This window comes from Triticum urartu, chromosome 7 (genome assembly GCF_003073215.2).
Source record: "Triticum urartu cultivar G1812 chromosome 7, Tu2.1, whole genome shotgun sequence".
NCBI lineage: Eukaryota > Viridiplantae > Streptophyta > Magnoliopsida > Poales > Poaceae > Triticum > Triticum urartu.
Genome location: NC_053028.1, coordinates 4292524 through 4319303, shown reverse-complemented (window position 1 = coordinate 4319303; position 26780 = coordinate 4292524). Strand labels below are relative to the sequence as shown.

General features: G+C 44.7%; 4 protein-coding genes, 2 long non-coding RNA genes and 1 pseudogene across 7 annotated transcripts; 3 read left to right on the top strand and 4 right to left on the bottom strand.

Moving 5' to 3' along the window:
- The first annotated feature begins 342 nt into the window (after positions 1–342).
- On the top strand, positions 343–1473 carry LOC125524546. The gene is made up of 3 exons (XR_007290824.1): positions 343–383; positions 504–655; positions 1107–1473. It is a non-coding gene; the product is annotated as an uncharacterized LOC125524546 (long non-coding RNA).
- Positions 1474–2180: 707 nt separating this feature from the next.
- Positions 2181–6085, bottom strand: LOC125522196 (annotated as a pseudogene).
- Positions 6086–7469: 1384 nt separating this feature from the next.
- LOC125525584 (disease resistance protein PIK5-NP-like) lies at positions 7470–11041 on the top strand. Its single transcript, XM_048690592.1, has 3 exons — positions 7470–8045; positions 8199–8379; positions 8527–11041. Exons 1-3 carry the CDS (start codon positions 7514–7516, stop codon positions 11039–11041), a joined length of 3228 nt encoding a protein of 1075 aa, XP_048546549.1. The 5' UTR covers positions 7470–7513.
- Positions 11042–11752: 711 nt separating this feature from the next.
- On the bottom strand, positions 11753–13407 carry LOC125525272. Its single transcript, XR_007291217.1, has 6 exons — positions 13298–13407; positions 13036–13125; positions 12666–12767; positions 12507–12566; positions 12323–12408; positions 11753–12188 (listed from the first exon to the last, which is right to left on the bottom strand). It is a non-coding gene; the product is annotated as an uncharacterized LOC125525272 (long non-coding RNA).
- Positions 13408–14327: 920 nt separating this feature from the next.
- LOC125525580 (MDIS1-interacting receptor like kinase 2-like) lies at positions 14328–15944 on the bottom strand (the record flags this gene model as incomplete). Its single annotated transcript, XM_048690586.1, has 1 exon — positions 14328–15944. A coding segment is annotated over one exon (771 nt), but the record flags the coding sequence as incomplete, so codon positions are not given.
- A 679-nt stretch (positions 15945–16623) lies between these two features.
- On the bottom strand, positions 16624–17117 carry LOC125525271. Its single transcript, XM_048690272.1, has one exon. The coding sequence runs from the start codon at positions 17081–17083 to the stop codon at positions 16682–16684; it is 402 nt and encodes a 133-aa protein (XP_048546229.1). The 5' UTR covers positions 17084–17117; the 3' UTR covers positions 16624–16681.
- Positions 17118–18986: 1869 nt separating this feature from the next.
- LOC125525269 (senescence-specific cysteine protease SAG39-like) lies at positions 18987–26272 on the top strand. 2 transcript variants are annotated; one of them, XM_048690270.1, is made up of 8 exons: positions 18991–19615; positions 19698–20300; positions 22899–23090; positions 23282–23412; positions 23984–24194; positions 25086–25323; positions 25420–25570; positions 25656–26272. In XM_048690270.1, exons 1-8 carry the CDS (start codon positions 19156–19158, stop codon positions 25986–25988), a joined length of 2319 nt encoding a protein of 772 aa, XP_048546227.1. In that variant the 5' UTR covers positions 18991–19155; the 3' UTR covers positions 25989–26272. The 2 variants fall into 2 exon arrangements, with proteins under 2 accessions (XP_048546228.1, XP_048546227.1); XM_048690271.1 differs by lacking the exons at positions 25420–25570; positions 25656–26272 and having other exon boundaries at positions 18987–19615; positions 23984–24150; positions 25086–25212.
- Positions 26273–26780: the final 508 nt, after the last annotated feature.

Genomic DNA, 26780 nt, shown 5'->3' with positions numbered 1-26780 from the left:
AGATGCCCGCCGTGCACGGGACTTTTCGCTTCCGTCAGGACTGCTGGGGAAGTGGGACGCCGCTGCCGCTGAAACCGGCGAGGGGAAGGAGGAGGAGGCTCTGATGGGATGGGGCAGGCCACAAGCCTCGTGTGGTCGGCGCACTCGATGTGCAAGCTGAGCGTCCCCCGGGCGAGCTATCGGAGAAGCTCGTAGCCAGCAGCAGCTCATCAGAGAAATCGAAAGGTGACTTCTTCTCTACTGATGCTGCAGAGGTTACGGATTGGGGAAAACAAAGCTGTCGCTGTTGTTTGATAAAGTGAAGGAAGCTATGGGGATGGGGGGCAGTTAATTAGCCACTGCGCACGTTTTCCCCAATGTAGAGATTGCCTAAAGTTCCCAAGGTATGAATCAATGAACCACTGCGCATGTTTTTTGTTACTTATATTCCGTAGATTTCAGAAGCATCTTGAACAAATAGCAAGTCAATTCTGTGTCTAAATGTTTATCCTTACTCCTGCTAGGGAACACGTGACTTTTGGGGGAGATCAAATGGCCATAAGGCGGCGTGCGCTTTCAATAATAACATGCGTATTTGAGATCCATGGTGCTGTTCAAATTGATGCACCCTCATGGGCAAATATGGTGAAGACTGGTATCTGACCTTGCTGCTCAGGTACATGCAGTTTCAGTGTCCTTTTATAATTAGCTAATGTTAGCGGAAGGGTTTGGTTTTGCTGAGAATCCCAAATTCTGTTTGATTTGTCATGTGCTGGTTCTATATATACTCCCTCCGTTCCTAAATAATTGTCTTTCTAGATATTTCAACAAGTGACTACATACGGAGCAAAATGAGTGAACCTACACTCTAAAACATGTCTACATACATCCGTATGTTGTAGTCCATTTGAGATGGCTAGAAAGACAATTATTTGGGAACGGAGGGAGTATTCAGACAAGTTTAATTGTTGAATTGTTAGTATGGCGCCATTCAGCAACTCCGTCAGTCCTTTTTTGCATTATATACATTCCTAGATGTTTCAACTTTGAAGGGTGTTGAGCTTTGCTCTCTGCGGTATGATCTGACCATTTTCATTTGCCCGGTATCTTGCCATGAATAACATAAGTGCACTGAGGAGGTACCAGATAGCAAAACTATACAGGAGAGAGATAACCCATCAAAGGGAAGATACCGAGGATTCTACCAGCGTGACTTTGGCATTGCTGGAGTATATGAGCCAATGGAATTCTGACAGAATTTCTGGATAGGCTAGATATTGGAACGTATGATAAAACTAAATCACAGAAAGTTGCTTCATGTCGTGCTGGAGATCTGCGGTGTGCTTCCTGACAAGTTCAGAATGGTCTGCTCAAGCATCGACAAGCTTGACAAACTGACATTCGAAGAGGTGAAGTAAGAACTGATATGCATGCAGTGGTACTAACTACTCTGTTTCTTGGCAGCAGATCATATTGACACTTTGCATCATTCTTTTGCTCTGTCGGCAGAGATGAGGTACCCTGTTCTCTCCCCCCTGCTCCTGGTTAGTTATTCAGATTAACATCCATTTATGTGATAAATGACTGTAGGATCTACTCTCCTGAGCTCTCTGAAACCTTATATTTTGGATGTATACAGCCAAAATTTCAAAAACTGTCACTGGTAGCATTGAACTTATATGCATTCGAGAATTCCTATGTTAAAATACATGACTTTGTTGCCAATGTCCAAACACAAAAATTGGCTGTTTCCAAGCACGAAACATGGCATAGTTTGCTACAGTACGGTCACAAAGAAGAAACCTTCGAGCATTGATATACAAAACCGGGGTTTCTTCTTTGCTTTGCTAAGACAGTCAAACACGTACAAAGCGAGAGTTCCTGGTAAAATAGGTTAACACAAACTCTACATTGCCTGCATGCATTTGAAGGCAATCTACCTTCCTAAAACTCCAGCACTTTGGGCAAGAGACCTCCATACACCAACTGAACCATGTGACTGCTATTTAGTTAAATATAGGGTACAGAAATCTCAATCAAACACATACTGTAGGATATACATACCATAACTGAACACGAGGTAAGTTCAAAAAGATCAATAATGGAAGTAACATTACAATACAAGTACAAATTACAAGATCAGTGATGGATTCAACAGTGCCACATACATATGCATTACAAGAATCAATAATGAATGCAGTCTGTTTATTTAACCCTCGAGAAGGCAACGTAGACTTGATGAAACAACCCCCACTTAATTATACAATACGTACCAGATGATTTTTTGGTCAATCAAAAGATAATGTGACATATTCCAGTCTCTTCACTCGGTGATTATCTTTGGCCACTTGTTGGCATACTTTTCATCCAAGTACTTGGGGGTGTCCTTCAAATCTTGTACCAAGAACTTGGTTATTTCATCTTCTTGATTACCAACACTGAGATGCACCTCTTGGAGGCTCTTGAGAGTCTCAATGCCGTAAATCCCTTCAAAGGCTTCAAACCGCATATCAATCCTCTCCAGTGCTGGCATTACCTCTCTTCCTGTAACTGCAAAGCTCAGCCTTGGCACCATAGTTGCAAAGAAGCGAAGCAGCTTTAGACTCTTGAATCCTCCAGGTGGAACAATGATCTCCCTGTCGGTAAGCTGTTTATTTTCCTCAAGAATGTCCACTATGTCCCTATCATCCTTGGTTGCACTGAGTGTAAAGGTGAGCGTAAACAATTTGGGTAGGTCCTGGATGAGCTTGAAAGTATCAGTCCGAAGAACTGTCACAGAAAGGGTCAGCTTATAGAGGTTATTGAGTTCTTTGATCCACTGTGGGGGCCTTTCCATCTTGCCAGACAACTCTAGGCCGATGATGTATCTTGGAGGAGTGGTCATGGTGTCTAGTGAGTTGATAAAATTAGAGCTCTCATCATTGATTGCCAATGTCTGCAGACCGCAGCTACAGAGGTACTCAATGGAGGAGCGTAATTGTTTGAAGGTCTGACCACCTTCCCTTATATTGAGCTTGTAAATGGCAAGCTTCCTTAGCCCTCTCAGCTGATGAAGGCTTGCTACAGCTGATGAGTCCTCACCGATCTCAATCCCTGACAAGATCCGAAGTGCTTTCATCGGCTCCTTGTTCTTCTCATGTGGCAACTTCAAAGCCTTCTTTGTGTTTTTATTCCCTCCAAGCATGCTACGGAGCTGTTTGAGCTGTCCAAAAGCTTTTGGCAGCACCCCGACATTTGTCTCCCTTATGTCAAGAGTTTCTAGATACTGGAGCTTCTCGATCTTTGATGGAATCTCAGAAACCTCTGTTCGTCGGAGGCTCAAATACTTCAGCACAAGCATTTTACATATGTCATTCATATGCTTATCTGTCAAACCCTTCCAGCCCTCAAGATCAAGCACTTGTATTATTCCATTATTGAATGAATGGAATGGGAGTCGTCGGTTTTGGCTTCCAAATGCTGTCAGTGACCGCACTTGAGACAAGTTCATGCCTTTTGTTGAATTCCCATGCTTGGAACCACTGCTTTGCATGGAGAGTCGACGGACTTTGTTGCTAGGAGTTGGCATCAGCCAATGTCCACCAACAACAGTAATCAAATTCTCTTCGCTTGACTTGGACACGATATATTCCAGGATCATGTCATGAACTTTAAAGGATTTTACCTTCCCGTTGCTGATGTGATCCACAGGGCGTATTATTTTCGTGCTTACAAGCTGATTGAAGTATGTTTCTGCCACTTCCTCTGCACTCAGCCCTTGCTTCTCAGTGACGAAACATTCTGATATCCATCGCCGGGTCAGACGCTTCTTACTAATTTTCGAGCCCTTGGGGAATATGCTCAGATACAATGAGCATGTCTTGAGATCTGCTGGCAAATCATTATATCAATAATCAAGTATCCTTGTGACCCCCTCCAATGTAAGGGGAGCCACCTGCTCCGGAAATAATGACTTGCAAACTTTACTCCAATGATCATTGTTTCTTGTTGGGTTGCAAGCCACAAGGCCAGCCATGGTGACTATGGCCAAAGGCAGCCCCCCACAATATTTCCATATCTCCTCATGGACCTCTTCTATCTCCCTTTCTTTGCTTCTCTGTGGATCAGAAACACGGTCATCGAACGGACCGTTGGCATTGGCATCACTTGGGCCATCGGCTGAATGCAGATGATTTGTTCCATCTCCTTCAGAGGACTCATCACCAACAGCTTGAGATCTTCTATCCATTCTTTTGCTTTCTTGGCTGCTTGGGGATTCAGAAACACCCAGATGAAATAGACTTCTGTAGTCGGCATCACTTAGGGCATTAACTGTATGCAGATAATCAGTTCCATCTCTTTCTGAGCAAGCCGCACCAACAGCTTGAAATCTTGTAGTTACTATTACTCTACTATCCTTATTATTATCATGTGGCAACCAATTTCTAATGGTCTCCCATGTTTGTACAGACCATATATCATCAATCAAGAGGAGATACCTGCCAAAAAACAGGAAACAAAATACAAGTGAGAAGAAACATCCTTAGCTTATTTAAGTTCATACCACTGAGAAAAAAATCCTCCGAATAGTCCAAGAGAGCCTTATACGTATTCAGATTCAACACAAATTCAACTAGTTCGACCCAACCTATGTCCAAATTGCCATATTTTTATGAATTGGATGGATATAATTTTACGATTTTGATTCTACTTTTTAGGTCCAATTTTAGTATGTTACCTGCTACGTTTTCTATAGATAATTTTATTTATACTCGACTAGGTTCAGCTATAAAATTTGCTATTGGTAACAAGTTGAAGTTCAGTTATAAAATTTCCACAATTATTCCTTGTGCAATCTTTTTTTTGACGAAACTTCCTTGTGCAACTTTAACTATTAATATTTTGGTGTTTATTTATCAAGGCTCCACTAGTTAGATAAGGTTTCTATTTTCTGAAAAATATTCCTTTTCTCATTCACTATTGTACATACTTAAGAATGAAATGTCTGTGGTAAACAACACAATTTTATCGCAGCTTTACTACAATTTAGACACTTGATGCATATACACAGTCATTACTATCTAACTACGAGTAATTTAGAAAAAACAAAAAAAATGATTTTGAGGTACCTCCTTCCAAGCAGGCGCTTTTTGAGTTCTTCAATAAGCTGGTCACGATTCATTGTTTCTATCTTATTCTGCATGCTGCCATCATTGCTTTGCGGCCTGTGACCAGAGAGCAGTGGCACAACTCGCTTAACTGAGCTATTAATACCTGTCACTAGGCTCTTCTTCTCCACCTTCCCTGCATTGCTGCCCTCCTGCACCTCCTCCTTTGTCTTGATTTGACTGTCTGCTGGCTTGATTTGCCCAAGAACATCCCTTAGGACTTCATCTTCATCAAAGTTCTGAGACACTGTGACTGATGCCCTGCAGTCAAATTCATTCCTGAAATCTTGGTACAGTGCCATGGCAATGGTGGTCTTTCCCACACCACCAAATCCAATCAATGACACAACAGCTCGATGAGAGCCTTTATCATGTTTGGCTAGCCAACCTCCGAGCTTCTTCATGACCACCTTCACTCCCACAGGGTTCTCTGTGCGGATGAGCTGACTGCTCGCCACGAAATGCTCAGCAATGCCATAGGTAACAGCATGGGTTGCTCCGGCTCCGGAGCTTGTTCTTGTGTTTGGGTTGTTCACTCCATATCTGCTGCGCCTCTCAGCAATGTACTATGCCCGGACCTTGAGCTCGGCAATCTTGGAGGCAATGTCACGGCGAGGCCAGAACGTCCACATCTCGTAGACTATCGTCACGATGAAGGAGCATCTTGCATCGTTGAGAGAGTCCTGAGGGAGGCGATGAGCAAAGTCATCGATGCAGTCTTCCATGTCGTATGCCATGTCACGAATCTGCTTCATCCAGTTCTTGAGCCGGCGATCGTGGTCATCCAGGGCAGAGCCGAGGTCGCCAAGAAAGGCCTGCATGCTGGCGAGCTCGTCGCTAATGTACTGGATGTCGCCGCGGATGCCGCGGATCAGAGTGTACTCTTGGGCAAGGAGACCGCCCAACTTGCCTAGGAGAGATCTCATGGTGGCTTCCGAAGCACCCACTACAAACTCCATCTTCCTTATCTATGATCTTCACTGCTACAATCTGCCCCCCGTTGTTGTAACTTGCAAGTCACCGTCCGCTCCGCCTACCGGTTCGCCATGGACGAGCGCGAGCGTCCACTGGCCACCGCCACGAGCAGGGCACCGGATGGTCATCGCGCCATCTGGAAGATCATATGGGGGTGCCCTGCTCCCCCTAAGGTACGCGTGTTTGCTTGGAGGATCGTCACCAACTCGCTTGCTACTTGGGCAAATAAGCTCTCTCGTCATCTTGAGGTGTCTGACCTATGCCCCTTGTGTGGACTGGAACGGGAGGATATGTTCCACGCCTTTTGCAGGTGTCCCTTGGCTAAGGAGCTGTGGCACGGCATGGCCATGGACTGGTGCATCCCCAAGGTGGAGGACATCATGAACACTGGGCCGGAATGGCTCTTCACCCTGCTGGACCCCCTGGACGAGGCAACGAGGATGATCGTACTTATGATCATGTGGAGAACCTGGCATGTCCAGAATGACATCACGCATGACAAGAAGCCGCCCCCTCCTGAGGCCTCACGTCGGTTCTTGCATGGGTATATCACCTCGCTGCTTTGTATCCAACAATACCCAAATGCTGATATGGTCAAGGGGAAGATGACGGTCTCCTTGCCACCGTTTGTCACTCGCCCTCCCAAGGTGGCTAAGGAGGACAGATCATGGACCGCGCCACCGCCAGGCTGCACTAAGCTAAACACCGACGGAAGTTTTGTTGCGGCGACGGGAGCGGCCGGAGGAGGAATGATTCTGCGCGATGATCGTGGAGAAATCATCTATACTGCATGTAGAGAGTTGCGCACATGCGATAATGCCCTGGGTGCGGAGCTCGCGGCTTGCAAGGAGGGCCTCGACTTGGCTCTGCATAGGACCGGTTTGCCTATCACGGTCGAGCTTGATTGCGCGGAGGCTGTGGCGATGATCACAACAAATGTGGAGGATCGTTCGGTGCACCGCACCCTCATTCAAGAGATTAGAGATATAGTGGCTGCCGCTGGAAGGGAGATCTCATTTACTCTTTGTAATCGCTTAGAAAATAAATGTAGCCATGAACTTGCCTCTTACGGGCGTAGGACCCCCCGGACCACCGTGTGGCTCCACTCGGGGATTGAGTCGGTTGTACGTCTGGCCTCTGCTGAGAGGCCACCTTAAGTAATGAGAACTCCCTTTTCACCCGCAAAAAAAATCATCAAGACAAAGAACCATTTTTCTATTTGTTGGAATCTGGGTTTGCTGCAAACTAGGAGAAGGCATAACTTAATCTCACCTCTGCTATGATAACTAGCTGAAGTAACCATTTGGAGGTTGATCTCCACATTCCACCCAGATTGACACAATTCGCAAGGATGGCCGCTGGCTCCTGCTCCGGCTCTCCAGTGCATACAGCCTGCACGGCCTAGCTGAGCAATGGAGAGAGCTCCCGTGACAGCAGCCACGGGGGCCTTGGGACCCGTCGTAGCCAAGCTGGGTGCTTTGCTGGGCAGCGGCTACAAGCTTCGGCGGCGGACGCGCAAGGACGTCACGTTCATCAAATCCAAGCTCAAGTCTGTGCACTCCATCCTTTGGGCGATATGGGACAAGGAGATTCTTGATTCGGAATCCAAGGTCTTGAAGAAGGAAGCGCTGGATCTCGCCGATGATATGCACGACGCCATCGACGAATTCATCCAAACTATGAAGCCCAGCCGCAGAAACAAGCACTTGATTATCCAAAGCAAGATCGAAGCCAGCTGCCCTTTCCAAGATCTGAAGAAGAGGGTAGATGACGTGTCGGGCCGGTGCCGCAGCAAGTGGAAGTGGAAGAAGAACAAGTGTGCTGAACCCATCTCCAGCTTATTTTCAAGAAGAAACTCCAAATCCAGCCCTCCCAGCAAACCGCCTCCTCCTCAAGCTCCATTCGTCCACAAGGATGCGGCGGAGATGGTTGGTATGGACATATGGAGGGATGATCTCATCACATTCCTGGCAGGAGGAGGAGGAGAAGAAGAAGGAGAAGAAGAGACCACAACGGTGCTGCCGCAGCTAAAAATGGCATCCATTGTTGGAATGGCTGGTGTGGGGAAAACAACCCTTGCCCACCTTGTGTACGAGGATGAGGAGATTAAAAGTAAGTTCCAGTCACGGGCTTTTGTGTCCGTCACTCCAAGTCCCAACATGAAGGAGGTCCTCACAAGTATTCTCCAACAAGTAGGAGCTGAACCACTTGCTGGCACCCAAGCAAGGACACAGGAAGATCTCATCCACACCATATCCAATTTCCTAGAGAACAAAAGGTGCGCAAGTTTATAAAAAAAACCCTCGATTTAAGTAATGTCTTCTGAGATGTGCAGTGCTAGCTAAATTTGGATTGTCTACTAACTAAACTTGGTCAAGCTGTCTATACTAACTATCTTAATTGTACGTGCAATCAACTTGCCTAGGTACCTGGTAATAATTGATGACATATGGCATTGTGAAGAATGGGACATCATCAGCAAGTCTTTTCCACAAAATGATCTTGGTAATAGAATCGTCATCACAACTTGTATTGCTTCTCTACCAGGAGATGATTTGGATAATAGCAAGCTCTACATCAGAATGAATCCTATATGGTTTTCTGTTAAGGAAAGATGGTTGTACGGACCTCTTGTGAAAGATTTCACCGCTCGGATGAAGCCTGGCATGGTTGGAGAAGGTTTTGACCAGCACCATCCTATTGTGCGCATGTGTGGTGGTGTTCCGTTAGCACTAATTTGCCTGTTTTCTGCAATGGCAATGATCCAGGAACAACAGGAACAACTAGGGGTACATGTAAAGGCATGTGATGTGCAAGATATGATTGAGAAGCAGCTTAAGCAAAGCGGAATTCAGAACACTCCAGGGTTTGAACCGTTGGTAGAGAGTTTGCAGCTTTGCTACACCGATCTTCCTCACCATATGTTGAAGACCTGCTTGTTGTACTGCAGTATATACCCTGAGAATTACTATTTTCAAAAGAAAGATTTGGTCATGCGATGGGTCGCTGAAGGATTTACTTATAAAGTTGATGTAGCAAAAGATTATCTTGAAGAGCTTGGCAACAGGGGGTTGATGCTGCGGGGTGGTGATGGTGACTACCAAATGAACCCGATGATGCGAAATTTCCTTAGATGGAAATCGCGTGAAGATAATTTCATTACTTGCAGTTCCGACATCACATTGCCATATGCATGTCGCATCCATCGGGTATGTATCGACGATTATCTAGTTGATGACGGTGCGGTGGAGGTGGTGGATACCTTGTTGGAACTAGATTGGTCCCAGATTCGATCTCTTGTTGTTTTTCAAGGTGCTAAGAGATATGTCCCTTTTGAGAAGTTGGACCGTGTGCGAGTGTTGGATCTTCAATATCATCATCATTATTTTGAATTCGTACAGTCTCCTTGGATGTCTCTAGATTTCGAGGCCCTTGGAAATCAGCATGTGAAGGATATATGTGGATTGCTCTCTGTGAGGCACCTATTCGGCCTAGAAGGGACAGGAATCAGTGAGATACCAACAGAAATAGCAAGGCTACAACATCTGGAGACTTTGCAGGTAAGATTCACATCGATCACAGAGTTACCCAGTGAGATTAGGGACCTACAACAATTGAAGACTCTTGTCGTGAGTCAGAACCAAAAGCTGGCAGAGCTGCCCAGGGAGATAGGGGATCTGCAACAATTAGAGACTCTGGACCTGAGCTGGACGAAGCTGACGGAGCTGTCACGTGAGATCGGGAACCTCCAGAATTTGGAGAATCTGATCTTGCATCACACCGAGCTCAAAGAGCTGCCTCCGGAGATTGGGAAGTTGCAGCATTTGAAAGCACTGGAGGTGGGCTGGGCAAGCATCACAAGGCTAGGCAGTGAAATTGGGGACCTGCATCATTTAGAGACCCTGGACCTGAGTTGCAACGGGCTCACACAGCTGCCTCGTGAGATGTGGAAACTGCAGAATTTGAAGCGGCTGCTCTTGAATGCTACAGGGGGGGCGAAGATACCAAGGGAAATAGGGGAGCTGAAGAAGCTGGAGATTTTGGAGTTAGACTATACCATCTCTGCACTGCCTTGGGAAGCTAGTCAGCTCTCAAAACTGGAGGGAGTGCCCGAGTGCGTCCGCCATGCCTGGAAGAAGAGTGATCTTGTGTCTGAGTTAGCCGGGGAGATCTTGTTCGTTCAGCTGGTTAATCGGGCCACTGATAGCGGCAGCCTAATCGTTGGCAGAAAACACATGGGAATTCCACGGTGGATCAAGGATCACTTCCACGACCTTGACTCCTTGGATATCAGGATCTGCAAGCTAGAGGAGAAGGATCTCCTGATTTTGCGGGAGATGCCCGACCTGTACGATCTGAAGCTAAGGTTGGAGGTCGTCCCAAGAGAGCCCATGGCCATCAGCGGTGAAGGGTTCCCGAGGCTCGGGGAACTGGTTGTTGACTGCCGCGTTCCACGGGTTGTCACCTTCCAGGAAGGAGCGATGCCGATGCTGGGATATCTCTACTTGGAGTTCCAGTTCTACGGTGGCCCACCACCAGCTGCAAATAAAGGAGAGCCTCAGCTGGGTATCAAGCACCTCCGGCGCCTCCTGTGGGTAGAATTTAAATGCAACTTGGAATGGTATGGAGGAGCAGCAGAGAGCAGCCCGTGCATCAGCGCCATGATTGACGTCGTGAGGAAAGAAGCCCAAGAGCATCCCAGAGAGATCTGCTTTCGTGTCTCTGGCCGCAAAGATGAGGACTTTCCAGCGAACAAGGAGAGCGCACAGTCTTCTAGCAGTGGGACAAGCGAGATCAATGACACTCCAAATGGTGGGAGGGGCGAGATCCAGGGGGAGGAGGAAGAGACTTTTCCAGCGAACGAGAGCGGAAAGGTTTCCGACAGTGGGACGGCCGGCGAGATCGAGGAGGAGGAGATCCACGAAGAGGAAGAAGGGTGATTGGGTTTCTTGACGAGTATTGCCGAGGTAATACATACTCTTGGCTCTTTCGTTGTTTTATTTATTACCGCCACTATATATAGCTAACTAATGCACTTACTTGTACAGTCGTCCTAATTTGCAGGTTGGTTGGTTGGTTATTTCATCATCGTAATTAATGACTGCCTCAAATCTATCTGCAACCATCTGCAACTATATATCTACGCATGGCTCTTCTTCTTCAGGCTTTCTCCATCTGATGCTAGCTAGCTGTTGCTTAATTTCCATTGTCATATGCAACCAAGGCTTCCAAGTTGAGTTGGCCCTTCAAAGGCACCTGTATCTGTATGGCACTTCAAAGGTGCGTCTGCCTTGCACCGTGCAAGTGGTGGAACACTTTGAATTAGGGCTTGGTATTGTCATGTAATTTATTTAATAGTAAGGAATCGCTTTGAAGGGAGCCCAACAATTTGCTCCTCGTATCTACTAGAGTAGCTTTTATCATGCACTTAATTGTTATCAAAACTCTCTTCTTATTATGTAATAATAATAAATGTGACGAGTTTTCTTGTTTGTTTGTGATCGAGCTAACGCTCAAGCAGAAATTATATTATATAGTGTTTCACAGGTACACAGTAATATAAGATCGTTTAGATCACCAAGTAGGGGGGGGGGGGGGGGGGGGGGGGGTATGTACTGATTGATAAGAGTAAGCAGTTGGAATTAATTAGATTACGAGTATGTCCGTCTACATATTATACATCTCTCTTCTTAAACAGACAGAAGGAAGGCTAGCTCCAACTGTTTCAATCTTCTTAAAAGAAAATTTATACACCAACAAACAAATATCAACGTCAGGGAGCACCCGCCCGATCTGCTTGAAACTGGTAAGATCTAAATGAATGCCAAATAGGTTTTTCCTAGGTCCCCATCCTCCAATCAAAGAGGATCCCAAATAATATCAGCAACACAACACAGAAGAAGAACAAAAACTGGCTCCAACTTGAGGACACCAGCTCAAAAATGGGACGTACCCTCTAACTCGACCACCGGCTCACTCCAAGGCTAACTAAAACCTTGGTAAAACCGAGAGGTCGGCGATCCCCTTGGTCAAACTCGTAACCTTTTGCAGCAGCGCCAGCCGATTGTTGCGGATCCTCTCGTCTTCCTGTTCCATGGGCCATCACCAATTCACCATACAAGTTTAATTAGCAAAGGTATAGATATGTGCATATATACACTGTCAAGTGGTAAAATGAAACGAATCATGGTAGATCTTAAAACACATAGATTTGTGCTCACCGCCATGACGAAAACATTGTTGAAGAAATCCTCCAGTGGTTGTATCAGAAGCAGGGAGGCCTCGGCAAAGGTTTTGACGTCGACTCCTGCAATGGCGGTGAACAGAATAGACTACAGGTGAGCAGAATGAACTGCAGATCAGAAACCTGTCGCTTTGAGAAATGAGAACTGTAGACTTGCGTACCTCCAAGTAGGCGCTCCACCACGCCTTTTCTTCTTCTTTCTCGAATGCGCTTGCGTCAACCTGCATATTGCATCAGCAAGCTTAGTCCATGACTCAAGCTGCACTTTGAGTATGTTAAAGAATTGCATTGGTACGTGTCTACGTAAAAGCAGCTTGTACCTCCCAAGCAGACTCAATTTGCTTCCCACGTATAATTCGAACTGGCCTTGAATACACCTCGACAATTTTTGGAAAAACTTCGGTTCTTGAAAAAGCTTCCATCTGCAAGTGTCCACATTTTCCGATAAAGGGCATTTTTATTGACTCAAAATGTTGCAAGTGTCCACATAGCAAAACCATCACCCAAAAACTCAGGATGCTTCAATAAATTCCAGCAAGTTAGTAAGCACATAAAACGTAAACGCAGATATTTTACACCGCATAATATGGAGTTCCAGGTTACAAATACAGTCTTTGAAATTAATGTAGCTTCTAATCCACGGAGCATTAAAAAAATGATCTTAAAGTTTAGCACTATATGGTTTCTTACTTCAGCTGCCGTTTGTGATGCTAGATAAGGGCAGTTTGCACGCTCCATAAGCACTGACCGGACTATTTCGTAGTTAATTCCTTCATCCACCTGATACAAAATGAGGAAACAATGAGTCAGTTAGAAAAGACATGGAACTTTACTCTTATAACAATGTTTATATGTCTATCCTCAGTACATTCTAAGAGGATAGAGTACAAGAATTTTGGAGAACAGCCTTATGTGCAACTCTATTGTTATGACAGGTCAAGAAGATACTTACCAAAAGTTGTTCCAGTCTCCGTGTTACAAATTGTACTACCTAAGAACAATTTGATCAGAGTTCTCATAAACCATTTATTCATGAACATACTACATAGTGATGAATCTGAAATATATACCGACCTCATTTTATGACGTCACTGTCTATTCTGATAGGCTGCACCTCTGCCACCAAGGTCAAGGCATCGTGAGGTCAAAGTTCTTGTTCTCAACCAATGTTTGGACCTATATAAAATATATTATGAGAATAGTTTACATGTAATAATATTTTCAGTTTCAACTTCCCTTACCAGTCCATAAGAGGTCCTTCTCAGTGCAAATGGATCGTTTGAAGAACTTGGCTGGCATCCAGCTCCAAACAGACCCACTAAGCTGTCCAATCCGTGCAAGTAAAAAGGTTAGTATTAGAATCAAGGTGCTAAAGACTTTATCAACATTTTGTGTATTCAATTTAGCTTCTGATTAACAATGGCAATATATGTGAGGGAAGTACCTATCAGCAACCGCCAGAGAACCTTGGAAGTGTTATCTCGAATAGTGCTTCCACAACCTTTGACATGAAACTTTGCTCAGCCAAAGTTGAGGACCAGCTTAACTTTCCCTATTAAGAGCTGGCAACAAATGTACCTCTTCTAGAAGACCATCCGTTAAAGAATATTGGCGTGCCATAATTCCAGACTATGAAGTAAATTCTGCAACAATGGAAGTGGCCAGATCTGGCATAGCCAATGCAGCTGCATCTTTGACAACTGGGATCATCCCCTCCTTTATCCCGAGAACAAGGGTCAGCCTCTCCAACAAAATTTTCAGCACGTGCCATTTTGTCGAGCATCATACCAAGTTTTTCCTTTTCAACGGAATGCAGATAAAATAAGAATAAGCAGAACACAAGAATGTACTGAACAATCTTCTGCTACCTCTAGCATGCAGATCAGCACACCTTGATGTGTACTTATATCAACAGACGAAGAGTTTCGCAGAATCCAAATACAAAGCATGTTTCCAAGAAGGATGTGCAGCTTACCAAGCAAAAGGCTCAGATTGGTGAACGAAATCTGAATACTCATCAGACAGAAGGAATCCTTGAGCAGAAAATTCAGACTTCCAGAGGAGGCCCAGGCAGAAAGTATGATGAGCCAAACCGAGTGTGCTTGTTTCGACCGTGAACAATCCACAACAGGAATGTCGACCGTGAACTGTCCGTCCGGCATCCTGGACGGCTTACCTGCGGGCGATCCCTTCATTATGTCTATCTGGGCTTGGATTGCAAACTCTGTTGAGCTCCAGCGACTTCATCTTCGTTATCAGCGAGATTTGTGGAGGTAGAAGTCAGCAGGCAAAGGTGGACAATCAGAACTGAATCAACTGATGCATATATAGATACAGACTGCAATTGTGCTTCCTCTGATTTCTGAATCCTAAATACTTGCATGTGGTTTCCTCTGCTTTTGCTCTGCTTTCTTGAGTCTGAATACTTGGCTGTAACTTGAGGTTTCAGGTGTCAGGTCGACCTAGGGCCCGACAATCTTCCTCCTTCCGACCAGAGCACGGGCGGAGATGCTGCATTCTCACGTCACGTTACTGGCGGCTGATAACTCTCTTTTCGTTAGCAAGGAGAATACACACCAGACTTTGTGGTATCTAGATACTCGATCTACGAAGCCGAATCTACTGCGTCAGGAATCCTAAGCCGCCACAGACCCCAACACTTACATATTAAGCCGCAATGACCCCACTTGAGCTCTGGGACAGGATGTCCCTGTCGCCGGGCAACCTCCGCCGTCGTCGCCGGCATCGGGAGGGTCTTCTTTTAGTAAGTCAAGTGGCCTGACTGACTCGAAAAAGAGCGATGGCTCATGGTTGGACTCGGAGCCGTCTCACTCGAGTCTGTTCCACCACTCAACCACCGGCTTGGGACCTTGGCGTGACATCCTGGTGATATCTCCTTTGAAGTTATTCTGTTGGAGTCGAACCCTGACTAGGCTTGCACAACTTAGCAAGCTTGATGGCAAGGGTCCGGCCAATTTGTTGCCTGCAGCGGACAAGTGTTGTAGCTGACCTCCCGAACAAAGACCGGATGACAAGGAACCAGAGAGGATATTGAGAGCGAGTTCCAACTGAACTAGACTCATTAACTTGGAAAATTCTTGAGGAATAGGCCCGGAAAGTTGGTTTAGAAGAAGCTCCAAGATGGTTAGTTTAGTCAAATTTCCTAGGCTATTTGAGATGGAACCTGAGAGTCTGTTGTAATAAAGATTCAGTTGTTCTAAGTTCACAGCATAACCTAACTCTCGTAGAACCTGACCAGAAAGTAGGTTCTTGCCAAGGTGCAAGGTAGTGAGTTTTGTCAAATTACCTAAGCCGCTTGGGATGGCACCTGTGAGACTATTTCCGCTAAGGTCCAAGTTCTCTAAGTTCTCCTGGTGACCCAATTTTCGAGGAATTTCACCAGAAAGTCGGTTCCCAGAAAGGTACAACAAAGTGATTCTTGTCAAATTCCATAAGCCATTTGGGATCGAACCTGTGAGACTATTGTTGCGCAGATCCAAGACCTCTAGGTTCACAATGTAACTAATTCTCGTGGAGTTTGACCTGAAAGTCGGTTCTGGTAAATGTTCAAGGCAGTGAGTTTTGTCAAATTCCCAATGTTATTTGGGATGGAACTTGTGAGACCATTATTGCTACGAACCAAGTTCTCTAAGTTCGTAAGGTGACCTAATTCTCGTGGAATAGGTACGGAAAGATGGTTATTATAAAGGTACAAGATAGGTAGTTTTGTAAAATTGCCTAGGTTGTTTGGGATGGACCTTGTTAGTGTGTCGTTGCTAAGCCCCAAATTCTCTAAGTTCAACAACCAACCTAGTTCTTGTGGAATTTGCCCAGAAAGTTGGTTACTATAAAGGTATAATGTAGTGAGTTTTGTCAAATTTCCTAAGCTGTTTGGGATGGACCCTGTTAGTGCGTTGTTGCTAAGCGACAAGCCCTCTAAGTTCAACAACCAACCTAGTTCTTGTGGAATTTGCCGAGAAAATTGGTTACTATAAAGGTATAAGGTAGTGATTTTGTCAAATTTCAAGCACTAGCTCCTCTAAGTTCAACAACCAACCTAGTTTTCGTGGGATTTGCCTAGAAAGTTTATTTTTGGACAAATCTAACCTAACCAAGTGCTTTAGGTGGCCTACTTCAGAAGGGATATCACCAACTAAGTGATTGTTTGACAGATTGACGGTCACAAGGCTACTCATATTGCCTATCTGCCTTGGTACCTCACCAGAGACTTCATTTTCATGAAGCATTAACAAATGCAAATTTGTGAGATTTCCTAGACCTAGTGGAATTGAGTCTCTTATCTGGTTGCCTTGCAGAAGGAGAGCGTGGAGCTCTCCTAGGACCTGAATGCCGGGTGGGATGCTCCCATGAGGTAGTTGTACGAGAGGTCAAGGCATGTCAAGGTCCTCAAGGCCGAGAAGTCAAGGGACTCTAGCGTCCCTCTCAGCCGCATCCCCCACTGAGAGATGCCGCTGATCGTCGGTCGATGCTGGTGCGGGTGCACACCGGTATCACACCTGATGCTGCGCCAGTTGCAGGGCAGCGACATGTTTCCCCTGGACCGCAGGGTGTGCTGGCTTTGGTTGTCGAGGCTATCTTTCCAGACGAGGAGCGCTCTTGCTTGTCCTCCGAGTGCCGTTGCATCCGACGCAAGTGCGACGGAGGTGGCCATCATCATCATCATCAGTATGGTCATGGTGAGAGAGGCAAGCATTTTGGGTGGTGGATGCATCTCCATGACTAGCTAGCTAGGTTGGAATTGGCTCTGCCATGTGGTTCTGAGTGTCGATGGCAGCACATTAAATCGAGCACACATCTGTCGATATGTTTACGGAATATACATGCCAAAGAAGAGAACAACCATGGCCCTGCCATAATTGATGGAGAGTTGGCATGAGAGTTACGGTCAGCTCACACGGCACGGCAATGGAGAGTAGGCATGGGAGTTACAGTCAGGTCATTCGTGGTTGAGCCATGTGCATACTGATTTATGGACGGCTGCGTTGCATGTCTCACACGGCTGTACTAGCTTCCAATACTTGGACAGTGATAAGGTACGCAGCTTCCAAACATTCGATGTATACGTAGACCAAACCAGGCTGCAGAATGAGTGGCGTCGCTCTTGTTGCTTAACCCAGACAATTATGCAAGCTACAGACTTGTACGACAGACTTTGAAGCATCCAATATTCAAATGATAATTTGTAAAAGCCTATATCCTCGATCAAGCATATGATGCGGTTGCACAAGACTTTGAATCATTCAAGATTAAAATAATAATTTATGAAAGGTCTGGAGTCAGTCAGCATGATAGGTCGGAAGGATAAGCACGACCTGTATATGTGCTAATACTAATGTATACAGACAGCTGAAAGAAATAATGCATTAAAATCGATTCACAGTATATGTTGCTCATTATTTGATTGATTTCATATACAGGCTTACCAGTTGGTAATTTTACTAACTCCATCGGTTCCATGTTAATTGTTGCTCAAACGGGTGTATTTAACACTGAAATACGTCTAGATGAATGTGTTTCAGCTACAACTGATATGAAACGGAGGAAGTACTTCATTTCTAAAATAGAATGGAGCGTCTAAAATTACGCCAGTGTGTGCATGAACTGGGATTAATACAGCTTGACGATGCTTAAACACAGTACAACCATGGTATCAACGATTTGATTAAGAGAATTTTTACGGTACATATGTTAACGGAATACCTGTCAATTCCCTGCAAAAAGAAATATGAAATACATGTCAAAGAATAGAATAATTGCCCAGCCGTGGCCATGGAAGTATAGATCATGGCCGTGGAAGTCTGCAGAACCTGCCGTGCTTGATGCTTGGCCATGCAAGTCTAGACCGTATGAGAGTCTGTCTGCACAACTGCCGTGCGTACCGATCTGCGGATCGGTATGTTGCATGTCCCACACGGCAATATATGCTGTTCGTAGATTCCAATACTTTGATAGTAACAAGGTAGTTGCCGAAAATGAAGGCTTTATTGGGATATATGATGTGCGTCAGCGTGTGTGTGAGCTTGCGTGCGTAGTGGGCTATTGTGATACTATTGGAGATGCTCTAATTAATTAACCCCATTTTTGTAGAGGATGATTAACCCCACTATTAATTAAGCTTATTTCATATTAAAATATCGAAAACTAATAAAGCTGATCTTTGTGCATGGGCGCTGAAGAAAATTAGGGCTGACACGCAAGAAAATGCAAGAGTTCGCCCAGTGATATACAATGTACGTATGTAGCATTTTTAGGAGTTAGCCATCTCCACAATTTCTTGCTTTATACCTTGATGTATCTACCACAAAATTTTAATAGAATGAGAAGTAACGTGTTTCATTATTCTCCGAGAAAAACACAAGTCAACCATGTAATCTAGGCCACAACATATATCGGCCGAACTCAATGCGTGTGCGACGGTATCCGTCCGCCGTAGAAGAAAGAGGACGACAGCGACCAAGAAGAATATACGGACCGCTGAGAGCAACCACCGTCAGATACAAACATGCTCGAATGCACTACTCCCAGTCAATACGTACGTTAGACTAGACTACAGCGTATGAAGGCAGGCAGATCCAGCGACGAAAAGTATGGAATCCGCTCAAATTAATGCACACGACCATTCGCGCGTCAAAAATGCTAGACATACAAAGACTTACACGCTTTTACATGCTCCTTTCATCTAACAACCAATCACAAACCATTCGCGCGCGTAGCAGCTTGGTTGCTAGTACGTGCTTACTAGCTCCCTCGTGAACCGTTGCAAGAAAAAGCAAGCAAACTAGCTAGCTAATGGCGCCGACTCGCAGCTCGCGCCGCCTCTACGGCACACTGCTCGTGCTCGTGGCCGCCACTGCCTTTGTCAGCGCTTTCGCGGAGGGAGAGGAAGCGCTGGCTGCCCGGCACGAGCGGTGGATGGCCAAGCACGGGCGCTTGTACACGGACGCTGCCGAGAAATTGCGCCGGCAGGAGGTGTTCGCGGCCAACGTGCGGCATGTTGATGCTGTCAACAGGGCGGGCAACCGGACGTACATGCTCGGGCTTAATCAATTCTCCGATCTCAGCAATGAAGAGTTCACGGAGAAGCACCTCGGGTACCGTCACCAGCGTGGCGGGCTCCGTACCGAGGACAACACGCCGGTGGCCACGGTGAACATGTCCAAGGCTCAGTTCCGGTCCATGCCGGAGCCGGACAGCATGGACTGGAGGGCCCAGGGCGCCGTCACCCCTGTCAAGGACCAAGCTTCATGCGGTAAGAATCTGCAGCTCCTGCGAAGGTACAACATAAGCCAAAGTTCACAAATGGCTATACATATATGTGTTTACACGTGAAGGTTGTTGTTGGGCGTTCGCGGCGGTGGCGGCGACCGAGGGGCTCGTAAAGATTGCCACTGGCAACCTCATCTCCATGTCAGAGCAGCAGGTGCTCGACTGCACCGGCGGCGCCAACACCTGCAACGGCGGCTCCGTCAAGGAGGCGCTAAACTACATCGCCGAGAGCGGCGGCCTGCAGCTGGAGAAAAACTACGCGTATCGCGGCCAGCATGGCGCCTGCCGCATCATTCACGCAATGGCAAATTCGGCCGCCTACGTCAGCTACTTTCAGGCGGTGAGCCTGAACGGAGACGAGGTCACGTTGCAGGAGCTCGTCTCCAGACAGCCGGTGGCCGTGGAGTTGGAGTCTGACATTGACTTCCAGCACTATATGAGCGGCATCTACACCGGCAGCTCCTCGTGCGGACAGAACCTGAACTATGCCGTGACGGTGGTGGGCTACGGGACCGACAGCGGCGGGCAGGAGTACTGGACGGTGAAGAACCAGTGGGGGACGACGTGGGGCGAGGGGGGCTACATGCGACTCACGCGCGGGAACGGCGCCAACTGCGGCATGGCCAACTACGCCTACTACCCAACCTACGTCACTTCTAACGGAGGAGGTATGTACCGCGATGCTCTCCACCTGCGCCACCTATGAAAAATGAATCTGAGGAGGGTTTTGTGTTCCCCAAACAAAACGTTTTACACAGATAAATACTCCCTCCGTCCCATAATTAGAGTAAGAATAGATTTCCCTAAAAAAAGGAGTAAGAATAGATTGGCAGGGCCTGTACTAGACCAACTGCATGGAGGAGTGCGCTCCGCGTAGTTAGGTTAGAATTCCTAGCCATCTTACCCCATGCCAACAACTCAGAAAAACAAATCTTACCCCACGCTATATGTCGTATGTTTTATACCATATTTATTTTTAAAAAACCAAATAACAAGAAAGTAAGGGTTTGAATTTTCCCAACTAAAACGTCCAAAATTTTCATGCATTTCATAGATTAATGTTTTTGATTTGTCAACACTCGACACTCGATTTTTAGTAAAGGTCATGTCAAAAATTTCTATTTTCGTTCAACTATGTTTTATTAGTATAATTATAGTTTTTGTCATGCTCAATTATATGCATTTTTTAGCCTCCTTAATTTTACTAAATTTGTGTTATTAACAAGCTCCCATTTAGTTTGAAAATGTCAAGAACCCCCTCTTGGCCGCGGACACCAATAGATGACCTGCCATCGTCCCGAGATATCGAGGGCCGTACGAAACCTCCCCGGGACCTGGCCCTCGAACAAATCTCCCAGGGGGCTGCCATTGTCAACGATCCTACCACCAGGGACAACAATGCGCACGATTCATGTGATGATGAGTCGGATGAAGAGTCTAGATGTATGGCTAGTGGGTCTGGTCATGAAGAAGAGTCCGGTCGTGAAGGGGTGACCGACGGTGACGAAGAGACTCGCCTTGAGGAAGACCAAGCAGGCGGGGCTCCACCAGCTAAGCAAAGAAGTGCGGCCACACCATGGCTCGACGGCTAGATTAGGTGCGGCGGTAATCCGGGCATCCTAGCTTGGGCTACAGGCGCGTGAGTGTCTGGATTTTCCATCTTCTGATGACTTTTCCTCACATTTTTCTAAACTAAAAACCCATCATCACTACGACACTGTCAACATTTCCGGTCACCATCATGACTAACACTTGGGAACGGTCATGTACCTACCACGTCTCCATCATCATCAGTGAGCTACTATGGCAAGTCGGAACCTTTCTCTAACAAGAACACGTACGCCATTTTTGTTAGAGTAGCAAAAATAAGTCACAGAGGATGGCCATTCTCGCCGCCTGGCTGGCAAATGCATGCTCAAGACCCTCCCATGGCAGCCTCTATGTTGCGGCGAGCTTCCTGGTCCTGTGCTCAGGGCTGGCCCTGTGTTATGGGAGGCCCTAGGCGAACTCGATGACATGGCCCCTGTGTTTCAGATCACTTTCTTTTTTTTCTCCTTTTTTCAGCACCCGACAAATTCTTTTTCTTAGGCAAGATGGCAGGCTAATGTCCTAAAATAATGAAGAAAAGAGGATACAAAGAATTAGAAATTTATACATCGGATGATTGGAACCCTAAACATGTACACAACATGACAAAAAATTAGGATGGATCAGAACGAATAGTTGAATACGTAGTAAAGTATCAAAGAAACTACTGAAGTTTAGCTTTGGATGGAATGGGGGATGGAACAGGAATATGGTACATGGATGGATACGTACTGTATTGCCGCCTTGCCGGATGCCGGATGGCAGAGCGGCGCGCGCTGCGACGATAACCAGTAGCGGCCAAGGCGCCGGGTGACATGCCGACGGTCAACGAGACGATGAAGTCACGAAGACGAACCGACGAGGGACGAAGGCACAAGATCAGATCTTCGATTGATTTGTTTCACAGAAGCGAAGCGAGCGGCCGAGTGGCTGGCGTGACGCTTCGTAGAGATTAGATACTTTATGATTTGTGAATGCCACGTGTCATTCATCAGGGTGGGTCTCACCTGCTAGTCCGTGAGACCTGGTCTCATATAATTTTTTTTTCCCACCTAGCTATGGGTCTAGCCCATGTCCTTTCGTTTCTCTTGTATAGTTTTTTTCTTAACTATTTTTTGTTTGGCTGTATAAGATATGTATCCTACATCATGGGCCACCTCCCGGCCTAGGCCCTGGGCCATTGCCCCTCCCGCCATACCCCTGGGCCGGCCCTGCTTGTGCTCGAGCTCCCAGTCAAGGTTCGTGTTTAGTTACGACACTCGTTGATTGAAGATTCTCCGGTGTTGCGTCGGTGGGGTTCGGTAGGCATGCATGTTTGGTGCATGCATTAGGCTGCTTGCAAAGTTTCGGTATTGTGTCCCTCAATGGCACCCCACATCTACTTGTGTCTCTCCTGGTGATTGTCCTTCGATCTGCTAGCTAGGTCGTTCCTTGTCCTCGGCGTTCATTTTTTCTCCTATTCTTTTGCCCCTTGTTACTTGTATAGTTTTCGGCCTAGTTTCCCTCATAATGGGGGTCAATTTGTTCAGGTTTTTGACCGGGTTCTCTTACGAAATGGATTGGCCTCTTGGCATTATAGCCATTTGAGTGGTAATATATTCAGGTGGGGAAACTCTCCACCGTCCCCACCTCTGTTACCCTTAGAAAAAGTATGTCTAATTGTTTCTACATGTGTGCAGATAAAGGAAATGGTACTAAAGCCAAGGAAAATGGCAATGGTTCAAATGCAAACGTCAGCAACCCAAGCAGAAATAGCAGTCACCCTGCAATCCTGCCAATTGTCCTCCCTGTGGTAACAACACTTGGTTTAATCTCAGCTATATCAATTTGCATATGGAGAAAGAGATCCAGTCTAAAGAAAACACAATCATGTAAGTACCTTTACAGTACTATCAGACTGGGACCGGGACCATGAAAACTTTAGTAAATTGAATTATGCAGTCCCAGTTCATCCTCCCTTTCACAAAGCATCCATTACGGATTGCTCCCTTTGTAGCTGCTCTTTTACTGGATCTCTGCAGAAAAAAATACCAATTGTCAGTTTATTGTATTTCGTATGCAGATACAGCTTATTCAGAAGATATTGAAGATATTAAATCAGTGCTGTTGGACACATCTATAATAAGAATAGCAACAAGTAATTTCTCTGAAGAAAATAAATTGGGGGAAGGAGGATTTGGGCATGTCTACAAGGTAATCCAGCAACAAACCCAGTATTACTACTCCCTTCGTTTAGAAATATAAGTCTTTATAGAGATTCCAATAAGGGACTGCATATGGAGCAAAATGAGTGAATCTACGCTTTAAAATATGTCTATATACATCTGTATGTAGTTTGTATTGAAATGTCTAAAAAGACATGTATTTAGAAACGGAGGCAGTAGTTGTCTACAGCTTCCTGCTGTTGTCACCATATTGTTTCACCTGAGTTCCAGCTGACTCCTATTTTCTGTCATGAACAATTGAAAACCATTTATTAACAAGAATGTACAGATTAGCTACCTTAGATTAAAGCCAATTTTTTAAACCCGCTTTGCATTTATGTGCTCTCTGCCTTCGAGTGGTGTGGGCTTTCTTCTTTATCTCGGCCATTCAAAATATATCTACTAACTGGGTTCTGACTTTGTGACTTCTCGATCCTATTTCAAATCTAGTTTCACCTTACGCTTCTTATACTAGCATAAACAATAGGTACATGTCAAGCTAGATTACAATAATAGTTGGATTTTATGATGTTATATTAATTTAAGTTGCTGCTTTTCAGGGTATGATGCCAGATGGACAGGAAATAGCAGTAAAACGATTATCGGAAGGATCAAAACAAGGCCTTCGTGAACTAAAAAATGAGCTATTATTAGTCGCCAAGCTTCAGCACCGGAATCTGGTGAAGTTAATAGGCGCCTGCCTCAATGGAGAGGACAAATTACTTGTGTATGAATATATTCCAAAGAAAAGTCTTGATGCCTTTATTTTCGGTACTGGAGTTTCTACTTAATTTCTTATTCCAAGCAAAGTTTGGATTGACAAATACTAGTTGTACTGACTTCATCACTACATTGTTCTTTACAGAATGAAAAGCATTGAGAAAAAAATCAAGCTTTTCATGAAGCTACTATAAATTAGAACTAAAAGAAAAATTCAATGGGGGTAATAAGATAATACAAACATAGGTCTAGGTCAATTAAACAAATACTTGCATGCACATCGGTTGAACAAATATATAATTTGGAGTCTCGATGACTGATTTTATTTATTTAACGCGAGCAGGAACTCGCCAAACCCATGATTCTGCTATAACTAATGAATAAAAAGGGAACTTGTTACCTTAATTAGAGTAATTAATATGTGTCTAGTTTTCTCTTTCACATGCATTTTTGCCACTTTAAAGTTATTCCAGTGTGCATTTCTTATTCCAAGCAAAGTTTGGATTGACAAATACTAGTTGTACTGATTTCATCACTACATTGTTCTTTAATTAATGCAAATGGTTGAGTAAAAATAAAACCAAGCTTTTCATGAAGCTACTGTAAATTAGAATTAAAAGTAAATTCAATGGGGGTAATAAGATAACAAATATCGGTTTAGGTCAATTAAACAAATCATTGCATGCACATCAGTAGAACAAACATATAATTTGGAGTCTCGATGACTGATTTTATTTATTTAACGTGAGCAGGGACTCGTAAAACTCATGATTCTGTTATAATTAATGAATAAAAAGGGAACTTGTTACCTTAATTAGAGTAATCAAAATGTCTAGTTTTCTCTTTCACATGCAGCTTTGCCACTTTAAAGTTACCCCAGTGTGCATGTTTTCATATACGTTCTGTGTCCCCTGATTTATTTGGCTTACGATGCCTATTTAGATGACGAAAAGCGTGGAAAATTAGCCTGGGATACACGATACAAGATCATTTGTGGTATTGCTCGAGGCTTGGTGTATCTACATGATGAGTCCCGTATAAAAGTTATACATAGAGATCTGAAGCCGAGCAATATATTACTAGAAATGGATATGAATCCAAAGATCTCTGACTTTGGTTTGGCAAGTATTTTTGAGGGTGATCATACAAAGCATATCACAAGAAGAGTAGCTGGAACCTAGTAAGTCTCTATGGATTCGGTTAATCTTATATATCATAAGTTTGTAACTATCAAGTTCACAAAGGAAGAAATGCTTAACCATTTTCTAATGTACAGTGGGTATATGGCGCCAGAATATGCGGTTCTTGGACATGTTTCAACCAAATCAGATGTGTTCAGCTTTGGAATGATTATTCTAGAAATTGTGACTGGGAGGAGAAACAGTGTATCCTCTGAAACAATGATGGCTCAGCATCTTTTAACATATGTCAGTATAATATTCAGTGTATTCCAGGTCTTAAAATATCTGATGACATAGTAAGCTTTTTTTATGAGTCATTGCTTGTGTACAGGTATGGGAGAACTGGACCAAGGGGACAAAAGCTGAGATAGTGGATCCATCATTGCACTATAACAACCGCTCTGAAAATGAGGTTCTCAAGTGTGTACACATTGGACTATTATGTGTTCAAGAGAATCCAGGTGATAGACCCGGCATGTCCAGTGTGATGCTGATGCTTGTTGGAAAGTCTACTACCTTGCCTGCTCCTTCTAGGCCTGCTTTTCTATTTAGGTTGAATGATGAAAACCATGCCCATGGTGGTCTAAATAACCGACTAGATGGCTTGAACGAATCAAATCCAACATTCAATAATTTGACAATCACAGAATTAGAACCAAGATAGCCCTGACCCCCAAGTATGTAGCTAGGCAAGAGAAACAAGAAACACCATTATTTTTGTCAATTCAGTAGGATTGTCGAATAAACATTTGTAAATCCTATGACTAGCAAGACATATTTAGGGGATGATAGTTTGAGAATCTAACTGGTCAAATGACAAGAGTTATGACTTATGAGGTGCAGATCCGAAATTCTTCCAAAAGGGAAAAAATTCAAACGCGGCATTATTGGCTCATTCTCTGCGTTTTCCTTCAACTAATGGTACAAAATCTGAGATTCTCAATGTCCCTCTCCCTCTTAATGTCTTCGTACTACCAAATTTGTCTGTCAACAGTCAAGGAAATTGCACAAACCATCTATTGAGGTCGATTTTGCATGGAATACCTACTATTCGGGTTTGTTGCACAAAACACCACAAATTGGTGTAATTCATTGCAGCTAGCTCTAATCCATCATTTCACTCCATTAAAATGTTGTAGCTAGCTCAAATCCAACATTTGACTCCGTTGACATGATTCTAGGCGGGTGGGTCCTGCTTGTAAGTGCATACGTGGCAAAAATAAACAAGTCACACCAGTCAGCCAACTAAAATGGCCAATATCTCCCAAACCAGTGGTCAAATCTACGATTTACTTTATCATATTTTCTAAAATGTTGAATTTTAAACACCATCTTAATGAACCAACAAAACTGATGTAGTTAACATGTAATCCAAGTAAGTTGATTTTTTTCCATATCAGTACTAGGTAGATATATAATTTATTGGAGTTTAGAAAAACATTGAATTTTAAGACAA

What these genes read in the sequence shown, in the direction of transcription:
- LOC125525584 (XM_048690592.1), top strand. Translation starts at nt 7,514, where the DNA reads ATGGAGAGAGCTCCCGTGACAGCAGCCACGGGGGCCTTGGGACCCGTC. An exon ending in GATGGTTGGTATGGACATAT is followed by an intron (nt 8,046 to 8,198) that starts GGAGGGATGATC and finishes TTGTGTACGAGG; the next exon opens with ATGAGGAGATTAAAAGTAAG. An exon ending in AATTTCCTAGAGAACAAAAG is followed by an intron (nt 8,380 to 8,526) that starts GTGCGCAAGTTT and finishes CAACTTGCCTAG; the next exon opens with GTACCTGGTAATAATTGATG.
- LOC125525271 (XM_048690272.1), bottom strand. Translation starts at nt 17,083, where the DNA reads ATGGAGATGCATCCACCACCCAAAATGCTTGCCTCTCTCACCATGACC.
- LOC125525269 (XM_048690270.1), top strand. Translation starts at nt 19,156, where the DNA reads ATGGCGCCGACTCGCAGCTCGCGCCGCCTCTACGGCACACTGCTCGTG. An exon ending in CAAGGACCAAGCTTCATGCG is followed by an intron (nt 19,616 to 19,697) that starts GTAAGAATCTGC and finishes TTACACGTGAAG; the next exon opens with GTTGTTGTTGGGCGTTCGCG. An exon ending in AGAAGAGTAGCTGGAACCTA is followed by an intron (nt 25,324 to 25,419) that starts GTAAGTCTCTAT and finishes TCTAATGTACAG; the next exon opens with TGGGTATATGGCGCCAGAAT.